At 46.1% G+C, this 12,301-nt stretch overlaps 1 protein-coding gene across 1 annotated transcript in view; it reads right to left on the bottom strand.

The window, feature by feature from the left end:
• The window catches only part of LOC149325097 (phospholipid-transporting ATPase ABCA3-like), a 282,026-nt gene that overhangs the window by 146,920 nt on the left and 122,805 nt on the right, over window positions 1-12,301 (bottom strand). Inside the window, exons 9-11 of the mRNA XM_089564187.1 lie at window positions 11,533-11,687; window positions 10,632-10,781; window positions 6,313-6,523 (exon numbers count right to left, since the gene is read on the bottom strand). Coding sequence (XP_089420313.1) covers window positions 6,313-6,523; window positions 10,632-10,781; window positions 11,533-11,687 — 516 coding nt within the window. The remainder of the gene's footprint in view (window positions 1-6,312; window positions 6,524-10,631; window positions 10,782-11,532; window positions 11,688-12,301) is intronic.

Genomic DNA, 12,301 nt, shown 5'->3' with positions numbered 1-12,301 from the left:
TCGCCGATTAAAATCTCGACACCCTTTAAGCTTCTCTGCAGCGCACAATGCGAGTGTGGGGGCGCATGATGACGTCATCGAAGGTATCCGTACGTTGCCAACGCATAAACGCCTGCTTTGAAGGAAAAAAACCAATGCCACCGAAGGGAAATCCTGCCGCGAGTTGTTTGGCAGCGTCCAATGAGGCACGGCATGGTGTGGCTATAACGGCAGCGGTAATTTGAAATCATACCTTCCGTGACGTCACACTGAACTTCCCCGCATTGCTATGATGCATTGAGGAGAAGCTCAAAATTCAGTCACCGATTACGTCACCATTTTAAACGCTAGTTGAAAAACAATTGGCATGATTTGCCTACAGCCGATATAGGTTTGAATCCTCCAATATCGCAAAATTCTCAAAAAGTGGTGCAGTTGTCCTTTAACAGTCCAAGCTACCCAAGCGGGATTAGAATCCATGACGATGTAAATAGAGCACCTTCCGTCTTCCTGCGCCTCAGACCGCTCGGCCATCTCCGCCACCACTGACGCAGTTGTTATAACTGGTATATAAGGCTTGCAAAAGCGATTACACCGGTGCATGCTTGATAGCTGGCGCCACGTCGTGCGCAGTAGTAGCTGCTAAGTGAAACAAACCCGGCCTTTCGGCCCAATGTACACACACACTAACACATTGTTGAAGGGCATGAGGGATCACTATCACATTCATTCTTATAATCACTGTCTTTAATTCTTTAATTCTAAACGATGCGGGTTTGATCTCGGCCGCAGCGGTCGTATTTCGATGGTGGCGAAACGCTAGGGGCCCATGTACCGCGCGATGTCAGGGCACGTTAAAGAATCCCAGGTGGTGGGAATTATACCGAGTCCTCCACTACGGCGTGCCTCACAGGCTTACTTACTGCAACGTTAAACATTATGGAACCAACCAACGTTTAGTTCTGCGCTTCCAAAGGGTCGGCCGCACTACTGCCGCAGACTTGACCACGCAATGAAGATCAGTTCAGAGATGGGAAACACGCTACTCTCGGCAGCAGAATATTTAACATTTACGCCACCACACAAGAAGGTGAGAAGTTGGCCGAACGAGTCGCCAAGGCCTAATAATACCGGACGAGCGCTGTGGCGCAGCCGAAGCAGCGAGAAACCCTGAACGCGCAGCTGAGGACTCCCCCCCCCCCCCCCCCCCCATGAGTGCGCTAACCAACTTCAAGAAGAGAAGCATACTAATGACAGCCGGTTCTCAATCCGCAGTATCAACCATGGAAACAAAGCGTACAGAGCAGAGCGCAGTTCGAAGAACAAAGCGGGCCAGGGCAGGGTACTTCGAGCACTCAAGGAGCTAGCCTGTACTCATTGAGGCGAATAACTGAATTTTGTGTTTTGACATTTAGGGCGACTGCTATGTAAGTTTGACCCTGAACTTGTGCTAATTTTCTTGCAGTCTCGTAAAGGCGTGAGGCGGAGGGGTTTCTGAAGCTCTCGATGCGCAAAGTGTAGCAAGAGTTGGAGTGCCATAAAATGTCGTACTTTAGGGCGAAGTCTTCTGGTCTTGTTTGCTCAGCTCGTATGCCTCTTCATACGCGCAGAGCACTGTCGCAAAAATTCCTGGCATAATGCTTCAGGTAGCACCAAAGCACCAACAGTGGCCAACTGGATAGCGACGCCCATAATCCTCTATCAACCAAGCGCAAGAGTTCTTTTTGAGTCAGTGACGCGAGTAGTACCGCTACCACTACATTGTACAAACGCCTACTGGCATCCAAGCCCGAAAAAAGAAAAAAAAAACCTTGACCCCTTGTCGCGGTAAATTAGAGCTTCGAGTTGTAACACGCCACCAGCGGTCGGTACGTTTTCACGTATCTTCTTGGGCGCTTGATGAATTCAAGTTCGGTTTTGTACAGAAAAAAGGCTATGAATTCCTCGCGCGGCGGGATTAAGATCACGACTTTAACTTCGTTTCAAACACTGACATGGCACCCCCACGTCCGTGGTTTCGAACACACAACTGGAACTTTGATAAGTAACCGGACTGTGATAATTAGAAGTTCAGCAGTGAATTATAGCTATAACCAGCTACACAAAAGTCCGTTTATAATAACTGACATCGCGCTGTGGCTGACAGTATATTACAGAATGTATTTTCGTTGTGTTTTAACTGTTATAATATTTGCAAACATTTAAAGAGGTTGCTGACGCCCCCGGTATGATCCCGAATTCTAGTCAATGCAGCAAGCTGCCTGGAATTAGCGAGTTCCTGCACTGTGCTTTCAGTCATTGTCAGAAAAGTGTTCTTCATTCTCACAGGATGGTGTGCTCTGTATTGCTTTCATGTTCAATGGCTACATGCGCTCGCTCTGTGGATACCCATGAAGTGGGATTTCAGGTTTTTCTAGCCTTCTACATTCTCTGGAGTCAGGGTGCAGTGATAGGACTTCTGAAGGATTCTGTTTCTTCCGGCGACGAATGTTTTCGGACTTAGGCGTCCCGTAGTCTGCGAACTCAACAGTCGCTCGCACTGCTTCCAGTGGTAGCACTGGTGGGTGTTAGCCGGCGGCACGGAGCCGTGTTCGAACCTGCAGGGACGACCCTGTAATAAGTCCCATCTGTCGAAACTGGAGACTCAAGACCCGTATTGTCAGGGGTTCGGAAGAAGTCACCCTCTTTTCTAGCGAAAGCTACACTACTATAGCTGGGGCGGATTTCGCCATGAGCCTCCAAATGACCTTGGAATGACCTTGAGATAAGTCATGGCTAGTGTTGCTATGCACATATACCTAACCATGTGTGGTCCACTTGGTGGACCACCTTAGACCCTGACCTGCAACTTCGCCTTGACCTTGTTCCTTAAACTTTGACGTTGAACTCTGACATGGAATTTTGACCTTGAAAGTTGTCGGAAAGGCAGAAAGAAACCCACGTGGTAATCACGTTGTGTCACGTCATTCAATTCACACTTTTGACTTCAGGTATGGAGTATATAAATCAGAGCTGTGCGCTTGATCAGACGCTATGGAGGAAGGAGAGCGCGCTGAGAAGTGCACGTATAGTGAACTACATCTTCGAGCCTTGCGGCAAGCCAATCAATTAAGACGAGAATCGGCTGTGAAGTGGGGAGGGAAATTAAGAAACAATATAAGATATACCAAAGATAAGCCCTGTTTAGTCGCGCTTATGTAAATTTCTCTACGTGAAGCTCGGTTCGACAGAGTTAAACCGCTGCTTAACTTTGTTGAAAAAAAAAAATGTGCAGATGCCTTGCATGTCTGTTGATGTCAAGTACACGCGTGTGAACATCCCGCAGCCAGCCATATTCACAGCGTTGGAAGACAGTTCGGGTGCATGAAATTCGAATATGAGTGCCAAAACAGCGTTAGAAATTTTCTGGGCATTGTTAGTATGTACCTATAATCCCTGTTTGAGGAGCCTGTGGAATATTGTATATACATTCGGAATGAATATTCCTTGGTTTTTGCATTGCGCTGGTAGGGTCTAATATTTCCATGCCTAACAGAAGCCGTACTTTGAAGTTAAAGTTACAAAACATGGGGGCGTAGCATGCTTCCGTTATGTGGATGATTTCTTGCTTTGATTTGCGCTGAAAAAAAAAGTGGGAATGAAAAGGCGCATGAAATAGTCAGCGTCTTCAAAAAAGTTTCCGAAGGATATCGAAATGAAAATATACCAATAGAGATTAGGGAGGCACATGCAATCTTTTGTGTGTTTCTTGTGTGTTTCTTTGTCTCGTGGTTTGTGGTCTTGTGTAGTAGCGCGCATTATATCATGATTAGAGGCCGGATTTTTAGGCACTAAAAAGCACGTTTTGGGCGCCATAAATAGGCGGCTAAAATTGCATTTAGGCACCTAACGGAGAAAAATAGGCACTATAAACTTTATCAAAAGTGCACACAGTTGCGAACTTCAGCGCGCATTATCTGCCGTAAAATAAAACAAACACAGGAGGAATGATTTCGGACCTTAAGCAATGTGCGAACATTAGAAGCCATTTTTTTTTAAGGCTGTCGCGCTACTTTTCGTACAATACACATGCTTCAGCAGAGCAAAAGAGACGGTTACCAAACCTTTTAAAACACTTTGGTATACCTCGAAACAAACAATTCGCTTGTCGTGTACAAAAGTAGAAACAATGAACACCTTAACAGGAGGCCATGTATTTAGAAACATCGTCAGTTCAAAGCACCTGACAAATGAGTTCAGTCTTCGCTCATACAGGAATTGAACTTATTTATTGCAGGCATACACAATGCTTCAACATTAATAAATATGTAGTCATTTGTGTAAGCAGTGTTTTATAGTTTGTGGCTTCACGTGTCAGGAACACATGACTATCTACAGGTGCTTGCCATTATAATGGTCTGGAAGCCATAAATACGAGGTGCTAAAAAATGTTACAACCATGAAGTGCTGCTTGATGCGGAATATGCCGAAAAGAATCATAATTCTGCAGGGGCCTACGTACATTCACGACGATCCATGGTAAAATAAACATCATCCATCTAGAAATCATTTTTAAAGCTATGGAAGCAGTAGCAGACAAGCACGAATGCGTGCGTGCACGAATGCGTTTTCGTATGCACGCACGACTGCCAGCTGTCTAGTGTGGCCTTCTCCGACAAGATTGCCGCCAAATTGAATTTGATGAAGATGGCATGCGACTGGGGCACAAAAACGAAAATAAGGCAGGTTACCCAGATAGAAATTTTTATCAGTTAAACTGTTTCCAGCAGGTTTATGGAACATTTTACAGTTGGTTTCAATTGGAACCAACTGGGAATTATTTGGACGAACCTATAACTTACTCCGTATACTTTCCGAAATGTGGTGCCATCTGGTCAACTACCACTTTAACAGCCAAAGTCATCAACAAGCTGCCACGATAAAATGGCAGAAGATAGGAAAAAGGTTGCTTCGATATTTTCGGCTGACGTGGTTGGTATTGTGTACGCAGCCGGCGTAGGGGCAGTGTTCACCACAGCCAACTGACGAGGTCATCAAATGTTGCCACGTGTGTGTTCTACTCAAAACCGAAATGGATTCGAAAGCAAACAGAATCTGAAAGCAAAACCACAGCGTATTTCAGGCCCCTTTTCTGTAAAATAGGGCATTTTTAGGCACCGACGTCGGAAATAGGCATTTATAGGCACTGACACCCAAAATAGGCATTTATAGGCACTATAAAAAGAGTCTTAAACATATTGTCAACGCCTAATTCGTGCTCATATGTAAAAATGATGCGCCTACGAAGCGATGAAAAAAATAGGCATTTGCCTAAAATCCGGTCTCTAATCATGATGCAGAACCAACTGGCCACTGTTTTAGCTTTGTTTCCCTAATGAAGCACCGCACATAGCAGCAGCATCACGCCCATCCCATCGCACCAGCCGTCCACTTCGAGTTGAGCACCCACCTGCTCAACTCGAACTGTGCTTCTACGTAATGCAATTTTTAAGCACCCGCCGCTGTGGCTCAGTGGTTACGGCGCTCAGCTGCTGACCCGAAAGACGCGTGTTCGATCCCGGCCGCGGCGGCCGAATTTCGATGAAGGCGGAATTCTGGAGGCCCGTGTATTGTGCGATGTCAGGGCACGCTAAAAAACCCAGGTGGTCGAAATTTCCGGAGGCCTTCACTACGGCGTCCCTCATAGCCTGAGTCGGTTTGGGACGTTAAGCCCCAATAAAGCAATACTTTTTGCTACTGACGGGAGTAAGAGGTTTGTGTGATCGCTTTGGTTAAGAGTGCCAACCTGCACAATGAGGTTTTTCCTCAATCTTGGGGTAACAAGAAATTTTAACGCTCAGAGCGTAAAAAATGGCCTGGCTTAGCTTATGGTTAAGCCTAGGATGCGAAGCATAGTTTTGCGGTCTGGCGAGCCGCCCTCTCCCTGGCCGACATCTCGCTGCTGAACTGACTCAACGAGTGCGTCGCCTTTTGCGTGACGTCAGTATCTCCTAGCGGTAGGAGCGGGAGTTAGGCCGCCGGCGGAGGCTGCGCGTCCGCAAGCGAGCGCACGAGGCCCCAGCTTTCACAGCTGTTGTGACGTCATATCACGTGGTGCGCCGATGAAGGTCAAGTGGTAGCTACGCGGCCGTGCGCGGCGCAGCAAGGAAGAGCTCGGTTGTGCGAGTAATATGCTTCGTATAAAAGCCAAGAGGCACGAAACCAGGAGACAGGGAAGTCCTGCTTCGCATTAAACACGTGCTGTGAGGACAGGCAGGGCAGTGAGCAATTTTACCCGCATGCTTTTCCCCGCCAGGACCACCTTGGGCCGACCGAAGCAGTTCCGCCACTCACCGTACTTCTTGCGCAGAAAGATGGAGGAGCCGCAGCAGCTGATGAGGCTCTTCGATATGATGGCGATGCGGTCCCCCAGAATCTCAGCCTCGTCGGTGCTGTTGGTGGCGAGCACGACGGTCGTCTGGGCGCGTGCCCTCAGAATGGCGTCCCAGATGATGTTGCGCGAGTCCGAATCTATGCCCGCTGTGGGACTGTCCAACAGGGCGAACTGCGGGCAGAAAGGCGAAAGCCAGCCGCAACTTCAGAGAGGAGGAGGAGGAGAAGGAAAGGCGGGGAGGTTTACCGGAAGAATAAACCGGTTTGCTACCGTGCACGGGGGAGAGGGATGAGGGCATGTAAAGATAGAGAAAAAGAGAGTAGCAGTAAAATTTAGGAGATGGAGAGCGGCCTGGACCAGAAAAGAAACCGCAGCTGATGTTCCGGCTGTAAAGCAAGGTACACAGCTTACAAGGAAAACGAGAAATTATGGCATGCAGAAACAATGCAATATTCTGTATTTTATAAATGAGGAGCCGGCCGTGACCACTGTAATAAAGGAATCACCGCAGCTGGGTATCTAAAAAAAGGTGAACATTTATTTCTTATAACTTTACAAAGATATTGTTCATGGTGAGAACACAGTGCAAAAAACGAGGAACCAGAGTGAAAGATACAGGACAGGATGTAAAAAATAGCGCACAGGGAACACACGGGACGGAAAGTAAACGACGCAGACAGGTGCTGGCAGTGCCTGCCCTGTGTCTTTCTTACTCTGGTTCCTCGTCTTTTGCGCTGTGTTGTCACCATGAACCTTCAACTAGCCCAGTTGAACGTCTTGTTACAAAGATATTGCTTAATATAAATTGGGTTGAATGTTTATACTTCGCCGAGAAATACAAGGAATGGGCCTCAGCGAAAAACCACGATGGAAGCTTCAGAGATGTCCGAGGCCCAGTAAAGCAAGTAAAAAAAAAAACTGAAAGACAGAGCAACACAGAATGTGGATACTTAAAGGTAAGCATATACATAAAACAGGAAGTAACAAAGTAAAAACAAGCAAAAACTGACCCTCATGAAATGAGGTAAGCAGTAAGAGACCAAGGACCCTCTAAAAATATGGAAAACTTCGGATGTTAAGCCTAATCAAAAGTAACTCCTCAAGGTTGTGCTCACCTGCAATTTGAAATCCTTCATGGGTGCTGCAGAAACAGTTTGCTTGTATGCGCTATCGTACCCAACAATTCTGGTCAAAAGCATTTTTGATCGAGATGTGAAGCAACTACCGCGCTATTTCCGTTCCTCAAAAGCCAGTTTTCAATTTCAAACGCATTAGCAACGCAATTTTTTTTCATATAATAGATGATTTCACTATAACAATCAATATATCCGCAAATCATCCAACGGCAGTCATGCCTTTTTTCCAATTAATGTTTTTGCTGACGTCGAGAGCTCTCCTCATCGGTTTTCTTAAGAAGTCTTAACTGTTCAATGCGATGAATGGAAACACTTTAAAGGAAAGATTTTGCTACATACCAGAATAATGGACCATTACCTTGAGTAATTACATAAGAGCATCTTGCCATTTTTCAATTTTGAATTTTTGCCCGAAAATGTCGGACATGGATCGCTTAGGCTGTGTGGTAAAGACAGCCGAAGGCTCTGGTTTTCCGCTAATTCCTCGTTCGATGAATGCCTCACTCCTGTTTGGTTCTGATGAATTAGCGTTATTTATTTAGGCTTCAGTGCAGCGAGAGCCTTCAGAAAGACGAATGCTCATTCGGGCAGGAATCCAAGGCAGTGCAGTAAGCGATGCTGAAACATAGCATGCACATGTTGAATCGTGTATTATGAAAATGAACTTCCCTTATCAGGAGCGTAACACGGACCATTCTCTTATGGAGCGAGTATGATATTAGGTTTGTCTTAGGTGCTGTTTCCCAAAAAAGATGACACTAATATATTACGATTGGAATGTTGCGTTTTAAGCTTACGCTTCGGGGAAAATCCAGTCCGGAGTCTAGAGAGAAAGGCTACGGATTTAGAAAGCTTGCTGTCAACAGTTCAATACTGCGGTCTCCTAGCTTTAGGTTATTGCTTACAGTAATTTCCAGGCAAACAGACGAAAAAATACAACTTGGGTTTTGCTGGAATTAACGACCTGACGATTGGCCCAGGACCACTTGTGGAGAGCACAAAGAATCAGATTTCCGTCATTGATTGTTTCGTCGCCAGAGGAGGGCTAAGGAAAAAGCTTGTGTCATCTGCGTTCTGAATACGAGGCACGTTGTGGGCTACGTCCGCAATGTCGTTTTGCGCAGACATCAAAGATGAACGCGACGAGAAGACTACCTTGCTGCACACCACATGGGAGGAAATCCGGTTTGTAATCATCGACCTTAACGACCTGCTTACGCATGGCTAATTAACACCGGAAAATTGGCAACCGCAGGCCGCCCTCGCGGCCTGTATTAGAGAATGCGTTCAGTTTCGCTTTCGCGTACGAAATAATTTTACAGAGGTGCTTGTATTGGGCACTTGGGCGTTGGTGTACTGCAAAGAGGACTGACTTCGTGGGAGGTGTTTGTGCCGTTTTGTCAACTTCTTAATTAAACTTTGCCATTTCGGTCTGAGTAAACATTCACATATGAAATGAAAGCTCGTATTGGATATATGCATGCCTATCTAGCTGAGAACAGGTAACGCAGCTCATGCCCTCTGGTTGACGAGCTTTTTGCGATTGCTCAAAATTGAAAAGTTTTCATTTAGAAATATTCGAAGCATGTTACCACTGCCTCAGCTTTTGGTGGTACCCTGTGCCTGCTAGTCACTGTCATTTAGCACTCGTGTCTTCGTGGCTTCATCTTTTTATTGCCAGTAGCCAAAGACGACAATATTTCTGGAAGACGAATGAGGTGAACTAGCTAGGTGGGCTGCTTACAATCGTTCAACTCTCTTCAAAATGCTCGCTTTGCACCAGAAAATAACAAAAAAATATGTGCTGCTTACTGTTGTTCAGGAATCGTTGCTTTTAAGCGGCACTCAAAAATTTGAGCAAGCTATGTTGTTGGGAAAGTTGGTTGGGAGTTATCAGCTTTAGAAATGCAGCGTTGGCGGACTACGGGCAGGAACAAGAAGTGTACTTTGAACTAGAAGTGGATAAACGGTGCGGTTCAGTTATCTTTCAAAATAAAGTTGTCAGTTGAGCGCAGTTTTGCCAACTTATTGTTATTGTCCTCCAGTGCTGCCTTTCTAAAAACTGTAGCATTTGAAGCCGAGCTAAAATAGCTATAGTCTGTTATATTCCTAAGTGAAGAGCAGGACAGCTTCTATGTTTATACGGAGAAGGGGAATATCATATCGATTTAAGAAAAAAGCTAATGAACAGACCTTAAGCATAATAAAAGATATTGGCACCGAAGCCTTTTTTACGGGATGCTGGACGCATCAGCGGACATCACATGGAGAGTTGACTAAAGCGACTGGAAGTGTTTTCAGAGGGTGATGGATGGAATAAAACTAGTTTATTATAACTGATCATGAAATGTACCTAATAGTTGAGCCAATCCAGGAGTGGGTCCCAAAGCAAACAGCTGCCACATTGCTGCGCTCCACATCGTCGGATTCAAAAGTAATTTCACTGCCGCAGCGAAACGTTCCCAGCACGACAACCATGTCTGTAGTGGGCTGTGCAACTGCCTTCGCAAAGTCGTATTTTTAAATGATAACGCAACCTCATTCGCATTTCGCACATCCAACTTCGACGATGTCGTGAGCTAACAACAAATTTTCAACTTCGTTTTAGCAGCACTTTTGGAGTCCATGCAAGTCTTAAGGACAGCCCACGGACGGACGGATGGACGGCTATTGAAAACCATCGATCTGTATCAGCAATCACTAAAGTAACGTAAAAGATCGAGTGTTCAGGTACGAGGGCTAGTTGTAACGTAGCTGTTGATGAAATAACAATGCCAAGTCAGTCAACGCTGCCGATAATTATGTCGAGGTGATAGGAATTGACCATCAGAGGAAAGTTGTTTCTTACTGTTTACCTCTGCACGAATGTAAAGTCATCACGCACCTAAGCCAGGTTCTCTTCAGTTGTGAAAAAAAGTGCATGAAGCACTGAATCACAGCAAGCCCGAATTCCCATCCTCCAGGACGTCGGGTATGTAATGATTTTTGCGTGCAAAAAAAAACGACGATCCAAAAAAACATGAGAGTCGCTAAGTGTTTTCCCCGATTGAGCAACGCGTAGAATAGAAACACCCCAAAATGCGAAGGTGGGTATTTCGACTGGTGGTCAAGGCACCGAGTTCAAGGCACCGAGTGCCACGCACCTCGGGCGATTCCAGCAGCGCCAGGGCCACCTGCAGTCGCCGCTGTTCAGCGTAGGTGAGCTTGCTGGCAAGCGTGTCTTTCGCCTCGATGAGCTGGAACTGCATCAGTGTCGTCAGTATGATGTCTTCCACGTCCTCGGCTTCGCGTAGCTGTAAGGAGGAGCGACCCACGCACGCAGGTCATTACAGCTGCCGGTGAAAAGTTTCGAATGCCATCAAAGTGAACACCTACAGGAAGTTTATGGCCTTTTAAGCACACGCTGCGCGGTCAGCATGCACTGATGTCACACATGAAGCCATGAAGTCACTGCAACGCGTCACGCGGAGCGGGACGAACACAGTAACGTCGTGATACGTCACGCATATGCTACAAGACACCGAAACGAGTAATAATGAACTGATAACATTATATTGCCAAGGGAGAACGACTTTCACTGAATTTCGTGTCAAACAGTAGTTAATGCGGGCTTTTGCTTCATTATCGCCAGGATCACAATATGCGATAAGGAGCACCGACGAAGAAAGAAAGGCGTCGGTGTGTGCCGTGTTGTTTCTGTTTGATAGGCCTTAGCTGATTGCTTGAAGTTAAAAATGCACTTGCTGCGCTATTTTCAGGGCGGACGTGCGAGGTGAATGTGGTCGTGATGCAAGGCAGATGCTTCGAGCCAATAAATTGGCAAAGGTTTTATGTACTGCCCTGCATCGACAGCTGTAGATAACATGTAGCGGGTGCTTTTATCTGGATGAAAGAGTATTTCACATCACTAGCCCGTTTCCAAACGGGGTGGCTGCGCTCTTCCCATATGGAGTGCAAAATTCGCAACATTTTTTTTTTATCTAGGTACGTGGACGAGCCTGCTCTACACCTGGCTTTGTGTTGTTGTATGGAGGCTGTGCTCACCTCGGCAGTGAAGAGCAGGTTCTCTTCAACGGTCAAAAACGGAATGAGCGTGTTGTTCTGCGGGCAGTAGCCAGTATTTGCCCTCACACTCAAGAGATTGGTGCGCACGTCCAGGCCGTCGAAGAATGCCGTTCCTGACGTAGGTTTTATTGCTCCTGCAACCGAAGGAACCGTCCTCATGCACTGGCGATCATAGCCAAAAATGAAATTGAAAGGAGGCAGCACTTGGTCCTTTGGTTATTACTTCATGGCCGCGGGGATATAAGTGAAGCAATCGCAACACGCATGCTGCTTATTTCAAGAAGGTTCAGGTTAAAAACAAGGTGCTGAACAGAACTCTCAAAAGATGGTCGCCTGCAAGCGCATCAGTTTTTATGCTCAGCTCGCGGTAGGGATTCGAACCGGCGACCTATGTTAGCGTCTTAACGATCGATATTCCATCACTGCCATAGCGTCGGGTCATTTTTTCATGTCTGCTCATTTCTGACAATCGCAAAGGAACACAAACTAACTGAACTTCGCTGCCTGCGTGCCTAAGTACTGTGTTAAAGAAAACGACTTTTGGTTGTAATGCGCCTTCAGGTGCTAAAGCACCACCGCGGACTTGCTCGCCGTAGTAGACAACCTCAGATTCATTTCGGCCATCTGAAGTTCCTTATCAGGCGCCGAAAAACATGAGACCATTGTATAATCCCTCAAGATATGATCTAGAATGTTATATGTATATGAGGGTACTAAATTAAAAAAAATAATTAAGAATGCCGATCCA

The sequence above is a fragment of the Amblyomma mixtum genome, chromosome 10, assembly GCF_055824585.1.
Source record: "Amblyomma mixtum isolate Tamu chromosome 10, ASM5582458v1, whole genome shotgun sequence".
In the NCBI taxonomy this organism is placed as follows: domain Eukaryota; kingdom Metazoa; phylum Arthropoda; class Arachnida; order Ixodida; family Ixodidae; genus Amblyomma; species Amblyomma mixtum.
This window is presented reverse-complemented; position numbering and strand designations above follow the sequence as displayed.